Source organism: Daphnia pulicaria, chromosome 4, assembly GCF_021234035.1.
Source record: "Daphnia pulicaria isolate SC F1-1A chromosome 4, SC_F0-13Bv2, whole genome shotgun sequence".
NCBI classification, from domain to species: domain Eukaryota; kingdom Metazoa; phylum Arthropoda; class Branchiopoda; order Diplostraca; family Daphniidae; genus Daphnia; species Daphnia pulicaria.
In genome coordinates this window covers 4,150,128-4,170,191 of record NC_060916.1, presented here as the reverse complement: position 1 = coordinate 4,170,191, position 20,064 = coordinate 4,150,128, and the positions used below count along the sequence as shown (strand labels likewise).

Genomic DNA, 20,064 nt, shown 5'->3' with positions numbered 1-20,064 from the left:
GTCAAGGGGGATCTCCTTGACACACACACACACACACTTCACACATACAAGAAAAGAGAGTATATAGTGCACTATAGGTGGGACTTACCGTTAGCGATGTTGGAAAGCGTCATCTTGAGCTGACAGGTAGGCTGTTGACCGGCGGAATTGAAATATTTAATCAAAAGTGTGTACTACCGAATGGCGAATGCAACTGTCAAGCCAGAAGTCTGAACTCTGAATACTTAATGTAGTAGCAGACTAATTTCCAACTGGCTCAGGTTAATGGTATAGCCTTAGCCCAGCACTCTAGGCGGTAGGATGTTCGAGTCTAGTTGAAGTCGGGTCGTTATAATTCGCCATGTCATCATCGTCTTTTAAGGACTAAAATGAGGAATGTGATGTGGAAATCACGAATCGGCCACCATAGCGAGCCGCTTGACTTCTGCTTGGTATTTTGATTTGTGTGTGCTAAATTTCCATATTTTGCTTGCTTAGTATTAAAATATTTGTTGAAGTACTATCTACTATGGCAGTTTCAGACATTAAAGAGTTTTCTAAGCCCATTAGAAAAGGAATTGTCGATAGGGGATGGATAGCTGATGCAGTCAGTGTGCGAAAACGATTTATTGCTTGTTTTTGCATGAGATTTTTAACGACTGTACGCATTCAGAAGAAGGATATATTTAAATTAGATAAAAAAATCCACATTCTCGAAATTAGGAGTTCAGGAAAATGCATAACTGCGTAATCTTTTTGGAGAGTTCTTATCGATAAAAAGGTTTAGCCTCTAATTAAGAGACTAATGATTATGCTACCTTAGCACAGTTAGAATCCTTTACTTTTTGTTGCCTTTTTCTTAATTCTATTTTCTCTTCTTTTTGATTGATATTTGATTAATTTTTGTCTACCCTTTTTACAAGAAATTGTGTTCATACCTTTATTTCTTTTTGGTTAATTTCTGTGAAGTAAAAATGCTTTGAATAGCAGGAAATAAAATAACAATTTCAACATCAAAAATCAAGAAAATGATTGTCAGCCTCTTTTGAAAAAAACGTTTATGAAAACCTTGCCTGATACTGCACTTCTCAATGCTACCATCCACATTGAAACACTTGGTGAAGTCCAGATTCCTGTATCTCTACAGGTAAGGATGTTTTATTAAAGTTTAATTAACATGTAGGGGAGAACGGGGCAGTTAGGGTAGTGTGTATGTTGGCACTATCGATATTGAGATATGTTTTAATAACATTTAAGTGTCAGAAAAATTCATGCTTATGCATTTCGAAAATCTCCATCGTTTAAAAAAAAAATCATTAAAAAAGTCCGAAGGGTTCAGTAATAAATGAAACAACAATTTTGGCGCCTTAAAATCGTGTCATCAGCTTTGACAGATTTTTTCAATTTACGGGTTTCAGAAATAGAATAAAACTTTCAACCAATAATATTCTTGAAGGAAATTCTTTCCTCTTTCAATCTGATTTTTTAGTTTATTATTTCTCCTTAGAGGAGTTACTGAAAAATCAATTTGATTAACGACACCTATTCTTGAGGCAAACTGGCCTGACAACGTTGGGGCAGTTTGCGGGTATAACTTCTATGTCGTCTAATGTCAAAATGGTGAGTGTAAAAATTCTGTCAATTTTTGTTAAATGTAACATGGTTAGGCATTATATTAGAAAAACTGAACGTTGTATGTATCCAGATGGTTACATTTTGAAAGCTGTCACGAAAGTTGTTGCTGAGAATCAAAAAGTGTGTGATGTTTCCAAAGCAACCTCCATCCCAAAAAGATCTCTTCTGAGATATGTTAAAAATTTATTGGCTTTTGGAATTAAAGATGAAGCTGAAGCAACTACAATCATTTGGGGTCACCAAAAACCTCATAAGGTAATTCCACTTATAATTTTTACTGTATATGTGTTGCAATGTTAACTCTTTCTTGTTCGCTCTAGGTTTTCAAAAGCAAACAAGAAAGCAACCTTAGCAATTACGTCAAAAGGGCTAGTGACATTAATCATGGAATCACTACCACAGAGTCACAGACATGAGAAGATTGGCTTATCAGTACGCTACCCAAGAAAAATGTATTGTCCCTCCCCGTCTGCCTTGCAGTATCTACCACAGGGAAGTCCATTCCACCACTCTTTGTCTTTCCACGGTAATATTTTTTCAACTCAAATATGGTCTTTTGCTAACAAATTTGTCTGTTTATTTCAGAGTTCATTTTCAGGAATATTTCCTCAATGGTGCCCCTCTTGGTTCTGTTGGATCAGCCAATAAGTCTGGCTGGATATGTCAGACAAAGATTTCGATTTGTTCATCATCGAGGTAGACCTATTGCTTGTATTAGAAATCTACCCTTTTCATTATTTCTGATCTTATTGTATATTCAATCTATCTAGACCAACAACACCAGCATACATCACGTCTGGGTTTAGAGTGGCTGGGCTAGTCCCATTTTATATATTTATCTTCGATGGTGACGTCGACTTTGCTTCATCTTTCGTCACGGATCGTCCTTTTAGGCCTTATTCATCACCAGTCCCATCTTCATAGAAACCCAGCATCCAACGATAACATCGTCCAAGAAGGCCAAACTCCCGTTCCAGAGAACCACATCACGGCCAATTGTTCTTAGTTATTTTAATGATCTTGATGTCGTGGCCATCTAAATTTGTGGTTTTTAAATAACTCATGTATTGTTATCATTCCACCAAGAATATACTTTTGAATCTTAACTTTCTTTATTTATTTATTCGTTTATCTGATGTACCGTCCCTTGGACTGTTAGTCCATAAGAATAACATGGGCTTTTATGCCCCCATACATGGAGCGAAGTGCCCCTTCAACGGGGCATCTCGTCTTTTAATTTTGACGTTTTCAAATTTACTTTTTGACCTAATAAAGGGGAGTTTCTGTTAATTAAAAATTCGAGGCATATAGCTCATTCTCCCCTCTTTCTTTTAAGATAATCGGGAGTTTCGAAAAATTATTTTTAAAAGTATGGTGGCCAAAAAACAAAAAATCGCGTCAACTAGTACAACTCTCCCCTACACTTTTTATTGTTATACAAACTTCATCATTATTCAAATCTTTCAAATGTAGGATATTGACAAACTAAAAACAGTTTCCGGGGAGTTATCTTATGGAAGAGGATGCAGCATTCCTCTCGAAAACTCTTTAAGATTAGCAAAGGAGATAACAATGCCGAAAGTGCTCTTTTCAACTCATGAGAGTTATGACATTTGGTCAATTGTTGGATGCCATCTACGGCTACCTGTTGATGTTATAGATGTAGAAATCAAGCTGACTAAATTATTGTTATATGAAGCTGGCGGCCATTACAAAGAAATAGTCTGTGATCCCAAACATTGTGGTATATTTACAGTTTATCATAGTTTATGCATTTTTAATTGGTAGTTATTCTATTTTCTTCAAAGGAACTTTTGGTACGGTGATTCTTCAATTACCTGTTGAAGGTGGTCAACTGGTCATGAAGGCGGAGGAAATGAACAAATCATCTTTTAGACACGCAATGAAACCGGAAGCGCTGGAGCGCCCCGGAAAAAGCCAATAAAAAAAGCAACAGCAGAAGAGAGAGAGATCTAAAGAACAATGATGAATTAACACGCAAGTTATAAGAAAGATCAATTCAAACGTTTAAATCTTGAAAAGTATATCTAGCATCTCCGTCGGGAGTCGGGACGGTGCTCTCTTCCATTAGCGCTCAACATCAGAGACCAAGGGATTCTCTCTGACTTATTTAACTGGCAGTAGAAAGTTGCTGCCAACACGGGCTCCATCACTTCCGATTTACTGTTCTTCCCGGTAATATATATACAATATCATCCAAAAGGGTATGCAGCAGTCATCGGAATGTAACACGCTCACATTGTCCCCGTATAGCATATAAGAGTAGAGAGGGTACATGTTGTACATATATACCGGGTCATGAAATAATACTGATCGCATACTCATCTGGACTTCCTATATGAAAGTTATATTCTCTTTTTCGATTAGAACCAAGTACCTACAGCGAGAGAGCGGGGGCCGAATTAGAAAAGTCCATTGCTGCTCTCGTTAGATATTTCCTATGGATTTTTCACGTTGCAGTCCTGGATGCATTATATACGCTTCGACTTCCCCGAAAATTGTCTAGCCAACACAACCCCCGCATCCAGCACAGCAAGAAATACATACATAAATGTATAGTAGCCTACGTCTTTTTATTCTTTATTTTCTACCCTCCTCCTCCTCCTCACTCCATCCGCATCGGAGCTTGCGGAAAAGTCAATCGGATGATTTGGTTTGTTGTTGTTTGCTTTTGTCATCATTGCCTGGGAAGAGATCCAACTCCGGGCCTCTTCTTATTATTGGCTCTACCCAACGTATAGATATAGTCATTTATATACCATATTTTGTATCCACATCGAAATATCACCAGCCGGACATGCCAATCCGCCAGGATGAAACGGTCAAAAATCGAAAAAAAAAAAATCAAAAATTCGGCTACCCCCTGAAAGTTTTCCGTTAATATCTCCAAAAATATGTTAGCTAGACGATTGCGACTTTCACAAATGGACGTAGAAATCTATATCAATAATACCCGATCAACTTTATGACAGTATTTTCCCCTAAACCTTTTGCCAGTAGCCAAGAAGTCTACTGCCCCGCCTCTGTCCCTCGGCTCCCAGACTACAATAAGCAATAATAACTAATAACTAATAAGGCAATTACCAATTTGAAGGATGCATTATATTTTATTGATCAGATTACAACCAGAAAAAAGAAAGTGGTACTATACTAATTTTCTACGTAATTCATCCATTTTTTGTTCAATTTTTGATATCATATCTTCATCTTCTTTATTATTCTGAAGATTAAACGGTCCGTCGAAATATTCAGGACTAATGCTTTCCAAATGAAGGATTCTATCTTCAAGGGCTTTCAAGCGTCCGTACACATCCAGTGGAATAGGTTGTTCTCTTGAATTAAAACCCAAGTGTTTTTCCATATTTTGTAGCCGTTCTTGGATAGCAGGAGTCGGATTCAATTTGGTGTTTACTGAAGATGGAGCCGGAACTTCAGAGTGTGTTTGTGGTCCCCACATATTTACGCATCTCGACACTAAAACGTAAAGAAATCAGTAATCAGCGTTGAATCCTTAAAATAAAATAATTTTACCCTTTAGATGACTTTTACTATCTTTTCTGCTTACAAGCACTGCCTCTGTGCGAGCACATGAATTCTCTAATTCGTTTAATGGTAGTCTGTGACAGAACTCCTGAACGTTGAATACGTCCGACTCTGATCGTTTCCGTTCCATAAACGCAGTAATTCGTTTTCCCAACTGAAAAATTAAAAACATTTAAAATATTTATTGAGAAAAGACTTGATAAAAGTAAAACGGATCAACAATACCTCTAAATTTGAAGCCTTGATCTGAACGCAATCGGCAGCTGCATAGTCCACCATTATTTTCCTCTTTTTAGATAGACTAGCGTCTTCTTCTTGATCTATATCAATTCAAAACATGCTATTGACTATTAAGCATCTATCACATCAAGCAAATATTCCAACAACTCATTCTCATGGAAATAAAAAATTTCAAATCCCGAATTTCCCCACCTAACAAGATTAGAATATTTTCGTACTTATTTTTTTTAATTTTGACTAATAAAAACTTCTGAACGCTTGTGCTTTCTTTAAGCCATACTTCTATAAGCCAAATAATCAAATGACGTACGCGGCAGTGAAGGGAACAAATGCAGAAGTCACAACTAAATACTAAATAAAGGACGTCTATGTGTGGTTGTCCCTATTCCGTCAGATAATTAGCTTAAAGCTTATAGGCAGCAAAGCTGTCGAACCACACGAAAACGTCTAATAGATTGAAGCAGTGCGTAGAATGCAGTGCTACTCATCTTTAGAATCACACAGTATATGTTATTATATAATGAAAGGGCAAAGATTGGAAAGCGTTGGGAACTGGAAAGTACTTGGATAATAAGTAAAACGAATGTTAACATTGCTTAGTTAAAAAATAAAAAGAGAATTAAAAACCCTTAAAAACCTTATATTTTAAATGTCAGACTTGACAGCACTACGTAGATATATTATCACTTTAGTAAGATTGAAACTACAGCCAAACTAACGTTCATGCTTCGATTTTGAAACTAATAAAAAGTACTGGAAACCATTTCAAATATTGTTCTGATATCGGAAAATCGATTAAGGTTCAATATTTGTGTTACTTGTTATGAATCAGTACTGTTATGAATTCAAAATTCATACAACAAATAGGAACAACTAAGCATTATTTGTTTAATTTTTACTTGTCCACAGGCATTCTTTGTTGGCTTTCCATTCAGGAGCACCATCACTATAAAGTTCTTTCTTCCAAATTGGTACAGACTTCTTAAGCGCGTCAATCCCAAATTGAACAGCCTCTAAAGATTCGGCTCGATGCTCGGATGAAACAGCTATTACAACACTTGCTTCACCAACCGGAACTTCTCCCAATCTGGAAAGAAAAATAGGTAATTAAAACAAACAAACAAACAAAAAAATGTTTCTTAAGTTTCCTCATTATAACTACAGTATGGTAAAAAAAAAAATTATACCTATGGTGGAATGCAATGTGTTTAACCTTCCATTTTTCTCTAATATTCTCACAAATTTTCTTGATTTCTTTACATGCCATTGGCTTGAAAGCTTCATACTCTAGACTAATCACCTTAAATATAAAGCAAATTTGATTTAGAAATATTTGACTTTGGATTATTCAAATTGACATTACTTTCTTTCCTTCAAAATTATTCCTTGTTGTTCCCACAAATAATGACACAGCTCCAGTAGAATGTTCAACCACTTTAGAGTAGATTGAATTCACATCAAGCTGTTCTTCAACTAAGTTAATAATATCCATTTTAAAATACAATTGAAGGGCTCTGGCGAATTAAGCTGTAGCACACTGCTTATGAAGAATCCTAGCGACCTAGCCACCACTTAATGGTGGGATCACTGCAATTTCCTTGCAATTTTTAATGTCTATAAGCTGATCAAATTCAACATATTCTTCATCAGCAGCTAGGACAATGTTCTTTGATATGGATTCTAGAGCTGGAAATTGTTCTGTAATGATGCACAAAAGATTTGCCCCAGTGATTCTTGAAGTTGTTCTGGAAAGTGAAATATTGTCAAAATCTTTTCCAACTAACTCTCTGGCCTTTGCAAAGAACAGAATCTGAATAACTACTTCATCCATTGATCAAGGTCAAGACTACAGCATCCCTGACTATAATTTTAACCAGATTTGTTGACATGTAACAATCAATAAAAAAATATATGTTAATTAGTTGTCACCGCAAAAGTAAATTTAACTTTGAGTAGTAATCTTGATTAGCAATACGCTCTTCTTATGCGTTGACTATGTGTCTGTAAAACTGTGACAGAGGCTCGGCAATCAGAAAAGCGTCTGGTCACTGGTCGTCTGCTTGCACTGGCAAGTGGGAAGTGGCAATGACATAAAGAGACTAAAGCGTATTTTTTAAAAATTCAAAAATTGTAATATGCGCGGAGTTTTTCTTGCGCGCAAAATATATACATTAATTTTATGCCCCCTTATCTGCAAGAAGCCAACAACGATGCAAATATTCTATGCAACTTTATGTGTATTGTGTATATCGTATCAGAGCGATCGTATTCGTTCACCGATTCTTTCATAATCAACAATTTCATAATATTCAAATTTCAAACTATGTGCATACCGGCATACTATTGTCAGGGGTATGGAGAGATTTATGGAGATATCTTTCTCTCCATACCCCTGCTATTGTTATTTAAAAATCCGACAAGTTTTTCTATCAGACACCAAATAAAATGACAGGCGCATTCTTATGCTACTGGAGTCACTCCTCTATGCGACTGTTAAGTGTTTACTTTCTCACCATCACTCCTTGTGTCACTACTAACACGGGAATTTTCGTGATTTTAATAATTAACAGTAACTATGAGGCGGGTGCGGTAGTTGAATAAGGAAAAATCTAAATATATAGTTCCTAGACTACAAACAATCCAAAAGTTTATTTGTTTCGAATTACTCAATTTCAAATTTCATTCGACATTTGAAAAACTCGGTAAACGTTATTGACAATGTTTTCAAATCACAGTGGTTTTTCCTAGTCAATGTCAAATAACACATAGCATTTCCGCATAACACAAACATTATTTACAAAACAAGGTTCGTGAACAAATTTCGGGGTTCACATTCAAACCAAAATACCGTTTCATATTACAACGATGAGCCTAATGGACTCGAAAAAAAAACACTGCGGCGTTTGGGAATTTCAATCAGCAACTCCCTGGGTTTTAAGCTTAGTATCATTAACGACGATAGAATCCCCGATGTTGACACTAACCAATGATGCAATTTCGACCGCCGATTCGGCGATTGGGACGTATTTATCGTCTATTTTCAAGAGAAGGATGACGCGATCCACGTGCGATCTTTGTCGCGAATCTGGATGATTAGGCACCCAACGATGTACCACCTAATCAAACACAAAGTACAGTAAAAGGAAAACTATTCACCCATCGCGTATAGTTTTCTTACCTGTCCTTCCATACCCACTTCGGGAAGCCATGATTTCCAATAAGATTTTCCACCTTGGTTACGAATTGTTGGACTTGGCCAGAGAACATCAATTCGTCGGCCCAGATTAATGGTATCGTAGACTTGATTGGGATCGACAATCTGAGTAGAGAAAAAATAAGTAAATTAATTTACAAATATACAATTTAGAAGAGCTTTAAAAAGTACCTTGACTCGTTGGTCGACAGAAATCCTGTTGTCCATAAACGGCTCCGTTTCGTACAGAGGTCGGTCAGTGTCGACAGTTTCAAGTCTGTCGAAACGGTCGCGTCTAGAACGATCTCGTCTGCGACTCCTTTCTCTTGCACCACGTCTTTCTTCTTCGCCACCTCTACCGGAAGAATTTCTCTGTCGAGCTGTAGCGCTACTACTAGATTCTGGTGCTGTACGACGTAAACGAACATCACGTTCCTGAGACTCGGAACCACGACTGGGACGTCTTTCACGGACGGATGGAGCACTTCCATTTAACGTCCCACTTCCCATGGGCGTCGAAGTGGTCGTCGCGGCGGCGGCAGCGGCTGTGACTGAATCCCTTTCGGCCAGCATTCCTGCTAGGCTTATGAGAGTGGAGCCGGACGGTTTTCTCAATGTCCCGCTCATCGTCGAGGCAATGCTACCTCTTTGGGTGCCCAATGAACTACGTGGACTCGATCCTCTTGCCGTGTTGAACGCAAACGAATTCATTCCGGCATTAGAAGCATTTAACGCGGCGTAGGTTCCTAAGCCCATTGGTCCGAGTGCGCTGCTAGTTGATCCCGTGAAGCTACATGTGAATGCCGGATACCCTCTTCCAACAGATGCCGTTGCAGTATTACCATTCAAGCTTCCTGTTGCTGTCGCGGTTGGCACCAAATTGGAGCGAAGATTTTCCAAGCTAATTTCTACATCGGCACACTGCACCCCTCCAGAACCTCCTACTCCTCCTCCTGATCCGCCACTGGAACAGCCTTCTCCACAACGTGTTCTCAATCTTCGGAAAAAGACAAGAGCGGCCTTTCGAATGGCCTGTAAGCTCAATGGACCACCTAAGGTGCTTCGGATTTGTGGATGCGTTTCGGCGAATGAAGTCATCAGCGGGGAAACGTAAATCGGATAACCAATAGGCTGGTCACAAGAGGAGTTGATGATATTTCGCAACACCTGCTTGGCGTTTTGAATGCTTCCTAAAACAACATAAAAATAGAAAGGTTACGAAGATACAAATTAGGAGGATAAAAATGACTTCTCACCTCTTTCCTGATTACGATTCCTCAAGTAGACAAGCTCTTGCTGTTGTCCAGCCCATAGACCCCGGACACACTCACGATTCAACTTAATAACGCGGAAGCTGAGGAATCGCTTGTTTAGCATGATGATTTTATACTCGTCTGAATTGTCATCGACGACGTGTCGCAAGGCAAGCAACGAAGGAACACCTGACAAGACGGCTCGCCTCCAAGCTGGATCTCCTTCATGAGAAATCACTAGTTTCTCTTCATGTCCGCTGATGGCTTCGTAGAGAACGCTGGGATCGTCATATTCATCTGGGCACGTGAAGTGATCTTGGTGCAACTTGAGCGACATCCGCACACCCGGCGCAACGACCCGACGTAACAATTCCATGTCATTAAAAACCCATTCGTCACGGAAGGAGGTGATTCGAAAATCCCCCTTGAAGAGAGCGTGAAGGCCGTATAAGAAGAATTCAACGCTGGATAAGGCCGAATGAGCAGCTGAGCCAAGGGCTCGACGACCCAGTAGGCTAAGTGCCAGGCAAAGCGAAACGAGCAGCGAGTCGCGACCGCTATCAACGGGTTTTTCACGGCGCCCAGCACAGTACTTGATCCAACTGAGGTAGACGGAACAAAAACTAAAGCGAGTAATTCCAGGCACGTGATAGTCGTAATCTTCGTCGATGTTGATATTAAAGACCGGATCCAAATCAGCGAAAGAGCGATCCGATGACATAGACTGGAGTGCCTCGACAATCGATGGATTCGTCAACCAATCTTCTAGTCTGGGCGACCGGGTTACGTAGTATATAACGCTTTTGACATAGTAAGTGACGAGAATCCGGCGCAAGTCAAACACGTGCAGCATACTAGCTGCATTGTTATCTGAAATGCTGTATCCTTCTAGCACATATTTTGTGGCCATAACCTAAAACAGGCAAAATGGTATAATAAAACGAAATAGGACCAACGTAATTTTAGGAAGCTAGATTTACCTGCCAGGCTAGCCATCTTTGGTTAAAGGCAGCGTTACCCCCAAGCATGTGCGGTAAATGGCCAGGCTCACAGCAACAACACGTATCATCTTCTTCAACACCTTCCGATATAGCCTCCACTTCGCGTTGTTGGCAATAAGTTCCTCGAAATTCCAACCCGCGCACTTGGAAAGTCGTCACTCCATTGCCCAATTCGACTAGATGGACGAGACAGTTAAGGTTCTCCGATGCCAGCACGTAGCAGTCGCCCTACGAAATCAAATTTTAGTTGAAACTCATTTTAATTGATTTAAAAAAATTAATGTTCATACCTGACTGATGGGACCACCCCAACGACCGAGCATGAGATCACCAGCTAAAGATTGTTGAAGTGATCGCGTTAAGTGCTCGTAAAAGATTGAATTAAGATTATTGTCATCTCCTCCTGGGTTTCTCGTCGGTTCCAGTTGACTGGCCAAGCGGGTATTAGAAGCGTCTACTCGGCGTGTTTTGTAATCCCTTTCCCAGAATTTGATGGGTCGGGTGTAGGATGTAAAAAAAATAGCACTACCAAGAAACGGACTTAACGGGGCCGAAATCAACGATGAAACCGCAGCCTGGACGAAGAGCATAGCGGAATGGGGTACGCTAAATGGCTGGGCGAAGGCGTGGAAAGCGGAACCCCAAGTGATCTGCCACGGTGCGATGTACGTGATGATGAATTGGATTTTTAGAAGTAATTCTGCCACTTTGTTCATCAACAAGCTGACGACAAAATAATCCACAAGAAAAGTCTCCGAATAACCAGCGTTGGCTAAATCTTTGCCAAACAGTAACTTGGCAAAGGTAATGATGAGATATTGAGATGACGGGTCTGTCAGACAGGACCGAACGGCTTTGGTACCGCAAACAACGGCTAAGAGCGTCCCAGCTGGCACGCCAAATTTGGTTACCAGCACCGGAGAATCTCGTGTCATTACGTCCAAAAAGAGAACAGGAAGAAGAACGTGGCGCTCCAGCATAGTCAGCCATAAGTACGTCCGCTCGAACCACATGAGACGTGCTGGTTCGTGAACTTCAAACTGATTGTGCTCGTGTGAGCGCATCAGCGGTCTGGAGAAGCAGAGCCATGGTAGTTGTTTCCTCAATTGTGGGACGAGATAATGAAGCAAGAGACCCAGCGCGGATGGAGCCATCCATAACACCTGACCTAGGATGGGTTGTAATTGTCGGCTGGTAAACACGGTGCTGCAATGGACACCAAATACCAAGATGGCCACTAACGGGCAAACAATAGCGTCGGAACGGAGTCGGGCAACAACCGTTTCCCGCATTCGCCGAGGGAGCGAATCTTCTTCCTCTTCTTCTTCATTCGGCAACACTTTTTCTTCTGGTTTTGAATCTTCTTTTGTTCCAATAACGTCCTTGTGGGTGGCAAACTGGACAATCCAACCCCACAGAGTAGACGGATCCGAAGAGCAACGACTGACGTGATAGCAAGTAGCAACCAAAAGGCCGCAGTATGCAGAAAAGAGAATATGCTGTGAGCTGGCTGGTTCTTTGAGACCAGCAAATGCTGGGCCGTAGAGAATAGCTACGAGGAAACACGAACGAAATATGACGAAAACAGCTGAACTGAGACCGGTGACGGCCGTTCCTCCGAAGACGTGGATGTCCAGCTGTTCAAGTATATGAACGGCGAAAGTAGAAATTTGCGGTAATAAACCCAAGCTGAAGATGACAGGAAATCCAAGAATGAGGAGCAACAAAAAACTTCTGAGGGCTAATAATTGTTCGGGACTGCCCCATTCCACACCATAAAGATAAGTAGATCGGCCAACGCGGCTGGTGGCGTAGTAATCGGCCAGCAGGAGAAGTGAGACCAAAACGATAAAGTAGACGGGGCGGCTAAAAGCCACCAGTCGATTAAAGCCATGAGTTGGTGAAGCTGCATCCGGCTGAACACTTTTGAGCATCGAGTACTGGCATCCGGCACAGACCAGGCAAAAGAGAAAGGCGTAGGCGTCTTGAAGAAGTCCAGAGCGAAGTACTAGGGCCGTCAAAATACTAACAGTCAATGCTAAGAGAACGCAAAGGGCACTATCCCAAGATGACACATTCCGATCAAGCAAAGCCAGAAGTGCTAAACGATCAAAGCGAATTTTTATAGAACCCGAAGTGTGAGATGTAGACCATGGGCAACGTGGCCATAACTGGAAACGGTAATAACGCCGCGTTTTTACAAGAGGCAAAATGGGAGGTGATTGAAGTTCTTCCGGCTCAGAGCCCGTTATTCGTAACCTGACGGCTTCATTGTGGTTGTTGTTGGCATTGGGTAGACTGTTGACACGACCCAAAGCTTCAGCCACACTATCCACCATATTAGGCAGGCCAAACGGGTTATGATGGTGGTGATGACGAGTAGGATGGCCATGATGGCGTTCTCCACTTCCCGGACCAAGATGAGTTGCACTAATAAATTGTAATGGACTACGACCAGTATGGAGGTTGTACAGCAGGTACTGCATTGTGTTAGATCCGAAATATTCAGCCACATTAGCTGCTTCCATTGCGGCTGGGTTAGACGTGCTTGATCCAGCCTCGTGACTCCTTCGATCTCGATCTCGGCTGTTACGACTTCTTAGTCGATCTGGTCGATCCGACTCGCGCCGCCTTTCCTTTGGACAAGGTTGAAACAACACAGTTGGACTGTCCGGAACGACTACTGTCAACGCAGAGCTCAAACTGATGGATGAACTACTCAGATGATCACCGGCCATTGTGCTGTTTCCAGGTGTAGATAAGTGGGTGATTCTGGTCGCCGTGGAAACGTTTGCTCCAGAATTGGTTGAAACATCTGCTGTTTGCGTGCCGGTGCCAGAAAACCACGGAAAAGTAGACGGAGGTAAAACGAATGTAGAAGGAAGACACGCCGCTTCTGCCGGTCGCTTCACTTCTTGGTCCTTTCTTTCAGAAGGAACACTGGACGCATAGAAAGCATTTGCTCGTCGTCTTCGGCGCGGCCGATTGGTACACTGTTTACGGTTACGATTTTGACCGGTTGCGCCGGCACTACTGCTTCCACACGTTTCATCTTCTAACATCGCCATTGTATTACTGCTACACGAATCACCAGCTGGGTGTCGCCTTCGTCTGGCCGCCAATTTTCGCCTCTTCGGTGGAGTGAATTGACTTAATTCATCTTGCAATCCCGTAGAATTTGCAACTATTTCTTCTTCTTCCGACTCCTCTTCTGTAAAATTTTCGTTCAAATTGTAAAAACGAAAACATAAATTAAAATTAAAGTTAATATAATACCAATTTGGCACGTTCCGGAATGTTGACGACGTTTGGGGATAACTCCTTGATCTCCAGATGCTTAAAATAATAAGAAATGTTTTAAAATATGAAATATTTTGATTTACTATATGAAACAACCTGGAACCTGAGGTAGAGATGACGTGGAAATAGTAGTGCTAATCGAAGTGGTAAGAGTCGGAGGTGAGCGTAAAGGAAGCGCTTCTCCTGAGATTTGAAAGCAGGACTTATTTCTTCTCCGATATCTATTGCTGCCTATGTGTGCCATTGCTAAAATTGTTGATTTACCTGACTGAGGCAAGGATCGAGGAGGAAGAGGTAGAAGTCGAACAGCTTCGCCTTCTGTACTATCCGTGGTGCTGCTCGAACTTGAATTAGATGTCGGGGTGTCCAAATCTCGAAGTGGAGGATGTGCACATCGACCTTTGCAACAATTTAAAATAAGAAAAATAACACTTAAATGTCACGTGTAAAATAAAAACCTGTAGAATGCTCTGCAGAAGTGGTGGGATGAGTTCGCATTGGAGACAACGCAAAGAGTTGTCGGGTTCGCGATACATTCAGACTATGTAAAGCATCTTGACTTGCCGTGGTGCTGCTACTGGCGCTACTGCTGATGGGTTTCTGTTGTTGTTGCTTTTGCATGGGCGTGCTTGTCAAAAAAGCGGCCCAATCTGGAAGTTCGGTACTCGGTTCAGCAGTAGGTTGGACTAGTAGAGGACTCCGCTCAGTAGGCGTTGTCGCTTGAGCTGCAGCCACCGCACCATCCTCGCAGATAGAAAGATCACTTTCTCGTTCAGCTTCTCTCTGATGGTGAGACTGTTCAGCATTTTGATGCTCTTTAATGGGATTACATATTGCATAGCTCATTACTCCTCCAACATTTCTAAAAGGATTAAAATATTAATAAAATTAGCTGTGAATCAATTGGTGACGGAGCATTCGTACTGAGGAGCCGAAGCGGTTGATGACGGATCGGCTGAACCACATGATGTTTCAAGGGCGCTAAGAGTTCGTCGAACAGATGATAAACCCCCATTGCCCGAAGGTCGGGAAGCGCTTTTATTAGTCAGTTGGGCTGGTCCGTCTTCTAGAACAAATCCTAGCTCCAAAGATCCTCCCCCTTGAAGACGTGGTGCTGAAATAGTAGTCCTACTGAGTTCAAAAGCCAGATTCGAGATATTTGAGAAGCGTCGGCCCCCAGTGGATGGTCGAAGACAACTTCGTTGTGCTCTTTCGGCCTCCTCCGAGTCCATCGATTTGAGTGAAGTCATGGCTTCAGGCGTGAATGAATCATCGTCGTCCGCAAATGACTGCCCCTGAGAAAGTCGATATGCAATTTCTAATTGAAAGAGAAAGTTTTCGATTCCCAGTACCTTCAGTTTGACGACTGACTGTCGAGATGTCTTCTCCGTCTGGGCATCGTTGACCACAATGGCTGGCTCACTGCTGGCCGAACTACTTTTGCGATGAACGTCGACTTTTACATCACAATGTTGATCGTTGCTAGCTGTAGCAGCAGTAGACAATCCTACAACAGCTTCGGCCGTTGAAGGATTAGGTCGTCCTTGCGGACTTTGGTTCGGTTCTGAATGAAAACAAATGTCAGGCACTGTTGGCGAGACACTGTCACAACGAGAATCTTTGGCATTCAGCACTTGCAGCTCAATATCTTCAAAATCACTGTAAAAAAAAACAAGCAAGGTCATCAGCTGAATTTGTGTTGGCTATAATATTACTAACATATGGTGACACAATATAAACAAAATAGAATTTTTTAAACAGACCTGTTTGCTTGGTTGCCTTTGTGTCGCTGCCTATGTATATCTTGTGGTTGTTCTTCAATAGATTCACTGGTGTCAAACATCAAATGCAATCGCAGATTGATTATTTTGATTGCAGCAAATGCAATCAGAACAGCACCAGCGTAAGCCACCCAAGGATACCACGTACAACTAGACCACTGAAAATGTTTCAAATATAATGTATTCATAAGAAATTTGAGAAAATATTCATTTTATTTGCTTACCAAGTGAACCAAGAAGGGTGACAGAACAAGAAACATCCACGTATAAAAGTGGAATGTGTTGCAGAAGAGGTCCTAATGGGATGAAAATATTTGTAAGCCCAAATGTTAAATTCCGTGTTTTTATAATATAATAGTTATTACATGATGAGGATCGTAGAAAAATCCTCCCGTTACAGAGGCCCACACTCCCTGTCTGAGAATCTCCAGGGTTTGAAACCCCATAATGGAGTTTGCCGACTTGTTCAGCAGTTGACGTCCACATTAATAAATATACAAGGAATATACATGGAGAGCTTTGTCTAGAGAGCTGAGCAACGTCGAATTTAATCCAAAAACGGTAAGTAACAGAAACACAATTTCGCAATTTTTATACGTTCTTCATGTATTCATTCAAGAGATACCCTCGAGCTGATACGACGAAACCATCTTTTACTCATTCCCGTATTTCTAAAATACTGGGCCTTACTAGGGTATTGTTCCTAATTCGGGACACTTTTTGGCTATTGCCGTTTCGCATGCTTTAGTATAGGCCGAACACCTTCCTAAGTCGGGACACCGATAAAAAGTATGGGACAAAGAAACCAAATGCGGGACAGTCGCCAGCGCCATCTACCGTTGGTTGTGTAGCAACAACCACTTTTTGACAGTAATGAAAACAGAAATCAAAACACACGATTGGTCTTACGGATAGCATGTTGACCTATCAATCTCACGTACAACAGGTTAGGGTTCGACTCCCTTCACATCTAAAAGTGTCTTTATATGAATAAACGTTAATCAACATATTTGACTGTCAGCATCCCTCTTATTCCGAATTGCACGACTATTGTCAACGGTATTACACAAGAGATCATTTTCGACAGTGTTTCATGGCACGTTGGATTGAGTGACGGATAACGAAACCGTTACCGTTTTTTGTTCATGTTTCAAATCCCAGGAAAGGCATTTTTTAAAATATTTCGAATATCGCCTCAGGGCTGTCCCGAATTTATAGCACAGTAAGGATACCCGTAAAATTAATTCTGCGTGTTCTATCCTACGATTTGCATCATACATTGAAGAGATCGCCCTATTTTTATATGTTCCCATGACTCAGTGGATAAGTGGCTGCCTGAGAATTGGATTATCTTTCTTGGTCGTTGGTTCGAATCTCGGGTAAGGCATTTTTTAAAATATTTCGAATATCGCCTCAGGGCTGTCCCGAATTTATAGCACAGTAAGGATACCCGTAAAATAAATTTGACGGTCATTTCCCTTTGGTTTTCATCATCTGTTGAAGAGTTCATCACATATTGTCGTATTCCGATGGCACAGTGGGTTCAGTCGTTGGCTGGAAACCACGTTATACGTTTGATTATTGGTTCAAATCCCAGGAAAGGTATTTTTAAAATTATTTCGAAAAACGCCTTAGGGCTGTCCCGAATTTATAGCACAGTAAGGATACCCGTAAAATAAATTTGACGGTCATTTCCCTTTGGTTTTCATCACCTGTTGAAGAGTTCATCACATATTGTCGTATTCCGATGGCACAGTGGGTTCAGTCGTTGGCTGGGAACCACGTTATACTTTTGATTATTGGTTCAAATCCCAGGAAAGGTATTTTTAAAATTATTTCGAAAAACGCCTTAGGGCTGTCCCGAATTTATAGCACAGTAAGGATACCCGTAAAATAAATTTGACGGTCATTTCCCTTTGGTTTTCATCATCTGTTGAAGAGTTCATCACATATTGTCGTATTCCGATGGCACAGTGGGTTCAGTCGTTGGATGGGAACCACGTTATGCTTTTAATTATTGGTTCAAATCCCAGGAAAGGTATTTTTAAAATTATTTCGAAAAACGCCTTAGGGCTGTCCCGAATTTATAGCACAGTAAGGATACCCGTAAAATAAATTTGACGGTCATTTCCCTTTGGTTTTCATCACCTGTTGAAGAGTTCATCACATATTGTCGTATTCCGATGGCACAGTGGGTTCAGTCGTTGGCTGGGAACCACGTTATACTTTTGATTATTGGTTCAAATCCCAGGAAAGGTATTTTTAAAATTATTTCGAAAAACGCCTTAGGGCTGTCCCGAATTTATAGCACAGTAAGGATACCCGTAAAATAAATTTGACGGTCATTTCCCTTTGGTTTTCATCATCTGTTGAAGAGTTCATCACATATTGTCGTATTCCGATGGCACAGTGGGTTCAGTCGTTGGATGGGAACCACGTTATGCTTTTAATTATTGGTTCAAATCCCAGGAAAGGTATTTTTAAAATTATTTCGAAAAACGCCTTAGGGCTGTCCCGAATTTATAGCACAGTAAGGATACCCGTAAAATTAATTCGACGGCCACTTCTCATTGGTTTTTATCTTACATAAAAGAGTTCGAACCGACGAAAGTCGGTTGTATTGACACAGTGGTTTAGTGCCTGTCTCTTAAGAAATTTTTGGTTTGGTTCTGTGTTCGAATCTTACCTTGGTTATTTTTAAAAAATATTTCAATCTGAAGTCTATCGAAATTATCTTCTGAATTTGAACACGGGGCTGAAAACGACATTCAATGAAAATGTCATCTATGTCAGCAATTAACCCGTTGAGCCATGAGAACAACGAAAGTCTTCTACATCGGGGAGATTATGTTGCCTGTCGAATTATTTTTACATACGGGTACACTACTGGCTATGGCTATGGCTTTTAGCTAACCCCTGTGTTATAAATTCGGGACACCCCTTGGGCGATATCCGAAATAATTCAAAAAATGCTGGTAACAGGATTCGAACCCATAATCGATTACTAAAGCTTGCGTTAGAACCAGCCACTAAACCATTGTGCCAATACAACTTATCGATATTGTTCGAACTCTTTTATGTAAGATAAAAACCAATGAGAAGTGGCCGTCGAATTAATTTTACGGGTATCCTTACTGTGCTATAAATTCGGGACAGCCCTAAGGCGTTTTTCGAAATAATTTTAAAAATACCTTTCCTGGGATTTGAACCAATAATTAAAAGCATAACGTGGTTCCCATCCAACGACTGAACCCACTGTGCCATCGGAATACGACAATATGTGATGAACTCTTCAACAGATGATGAAAACCAAAGGGAAATGGCCGTCAAATTTATTTTACGGGTATCCTTACTGTGCTATAAATTCGGGACAGCCCTGAGGCGATATTCGAAATATCTCAAAAAATGCCTTACCCGAGATTCGAACCAACGACCAAGAAAGATAATCCGATTCCCAGGCAGCCACTTTATCCACTGAGCCATGGGAACATACAAGAATAGGGCGATCTCTTCAATGTATGATGCAAATCGTAGGATAGAACACGCAGAATTAATTTTACGGGTATCCTTACTGTGCTATAAATTCGGGACAGCCCTGAGGCGATTTCCGAAATAATATCAAAAATGCCTTGGATTTGAACCCACGACTGAGAGTTTATAAATGCGATTCTTAGTAGAGTCACTCAACCCACTGTGCCACAAGAATTTTTTGGAAAGTGTCTTAACAAAATTATATAGAATTAACAATTAGGGGCAAGACTCTTATACAAAATCATAAAAGACGTAATGAAAAAAACTTTCATCATCAATATTCGACCTCACAATAAGTGTCGTCCAGGACGGAACTTAGAAGTTAGATAGTAAAACCCTGATTTTGACAGTTCAACTAGTGCCATCTTGCGTACATTATACTGTCCCGATTTTGTGTACTTGGGTGTCCCGATTTTGTGTTATGGGATTTATCGCCAGCAAGCTTCAAGTTCGATTTGATGGAAATTTCTTTATTTTTCTTGCATTTCTATGCATTGAATCTAAAGATTCTGTCGAGCTCTTTATTTTAAGACTAAATTCAGCTCAAAATAACCCCTAAATATCTTAATATTGCAAGATTGCAAACG

General features: G+C 40.8%; 3 protein-coding genes and 1 long non-coding RNA gene across 7 annotated transcripts; 2 read left to right on the top strand and 2 right to left on the bottom strand.

Moving 5' to 3' along the window:
* The first annotated feature begins 1,079 nt into the window (after positions 1-1,079).
* Positions 1,080-4,203, top strand: LOC124337948. 2 transcript variants are annotated; one of them, XR_006917591.1, is made up of 4 exons: positions 1,080-1,126; positions 3,088-3,358; positions 3,423-3,810; positions 4,003-4,200. It is a non-coding gene; the product is annotated as an uncharacterized LOC124337948 (long non-coding RNA). The 2 variants fall into 2 exon arrangements; XR_006917590.1 differs by having other exon boundaries at positions 3,423-4,203.
* LOC124337947 lies at positions 1,261-2,855 on the top strand. 2 transcript variants are annotated; one of them, XM_046791969.1, is made up of 5 exons: positions 1,261-1,599; positions 1,685-1,869; positions 1,935-2,140; positions 2,200-2,320; positions 2,551-2,855. In XM_046791969.1, exons 2-5 carry the CDS (start codon positions 1,787-1,789, stop codon positions 2,618-2,620), a joined length of 480 nt encoding a protein of 159 aa, XP_046647925.1. In that variant the 5' UTR covers positions 1,261-1,599; positions 1,685-1,786; the 3' UTR covers positions 2,621-2,855. The 2 variants fall into 2 exon arrangements, with proteins under 2 accessions (XP_046647925.1, XP_046647926.1); XM_046791970.1 differs by having other exon boundaries at positions 1,266-1,599; positions 2,200-2,310; positions 2,385-2,855.
* Positions 4,204-4,715: 512 nt separating the features above from the next.
* On the bottom strand, positions 4,716-7,053 carry LOC124337544 (molybdopterin synthase catalytic subunit-like). Its single transcript, XM_046791567.1, has 6 exons — positions 6,782-7,053; positions 6,606-6,718; positions 6,318-6,505; positions 5,404-5,498; positions 5,167-5,332; positions 4,716-5,109 (listed from the first exon to the last, which is right to left on the bottom strand). The coding sequence occupies exons 1-6, from the start codon at positions 6,908-6,910 to the stop codon at positions 4,781-4,783; spliced, it is 1,020 nt and encodes a 339-aa protein (XP_046647523.1). The 5' UTR covers positions 6,911-7,053; the 3' UTR covers positions 4,716-4,780.
* A 999-nt stretch (positions 7,054-8,052) lies between these two features.
* Positions 8,053-16,618, bottom strand: LOC124337542 (pecanex-like protein 1). Of its 2 annotated transcripts, none has more exons than XM_046791565.1 (15): positions 16,312-16,618; positions 16,171-16,242; positions 15,929-16,104; positions 15,518-15,824; positions 15,090-15,460; positions 14,624-15,027; positions 14,430-14,564; positions 14,262-14,348; positions 14,142-14,201; positions 11,156-14,076; positions 10,845-11,093; positions 9,868-10,777; positions 8,804-9,801; positions 8,597-8,737; positions 8,053-8,534 (listed from the first exon to the last, which is right to left on the bottom strand). In XM_046791565.1, exons 1-15 carry the CDS (start codon positions 16,390-16,392, stop codon positions 8,331-8,333), a joined length of 7,116 nt encoding a protein of 2,371 aa, XP_046647521.1. In that variant the 5' UTR covers positions 16,393-16,618; the 3' UTR covers positions 8,053-8,330. The 2 variants fall into 2 exon arrangements, with proteins under 2 accessions (XP_046647521.1, XP_046647522.1); XM_046791566.1 differs by having other exon boundaries at positions 15,090-15,454.
* Positions 16,619-20,064: the final 3,446 nt, after the last annotated feature.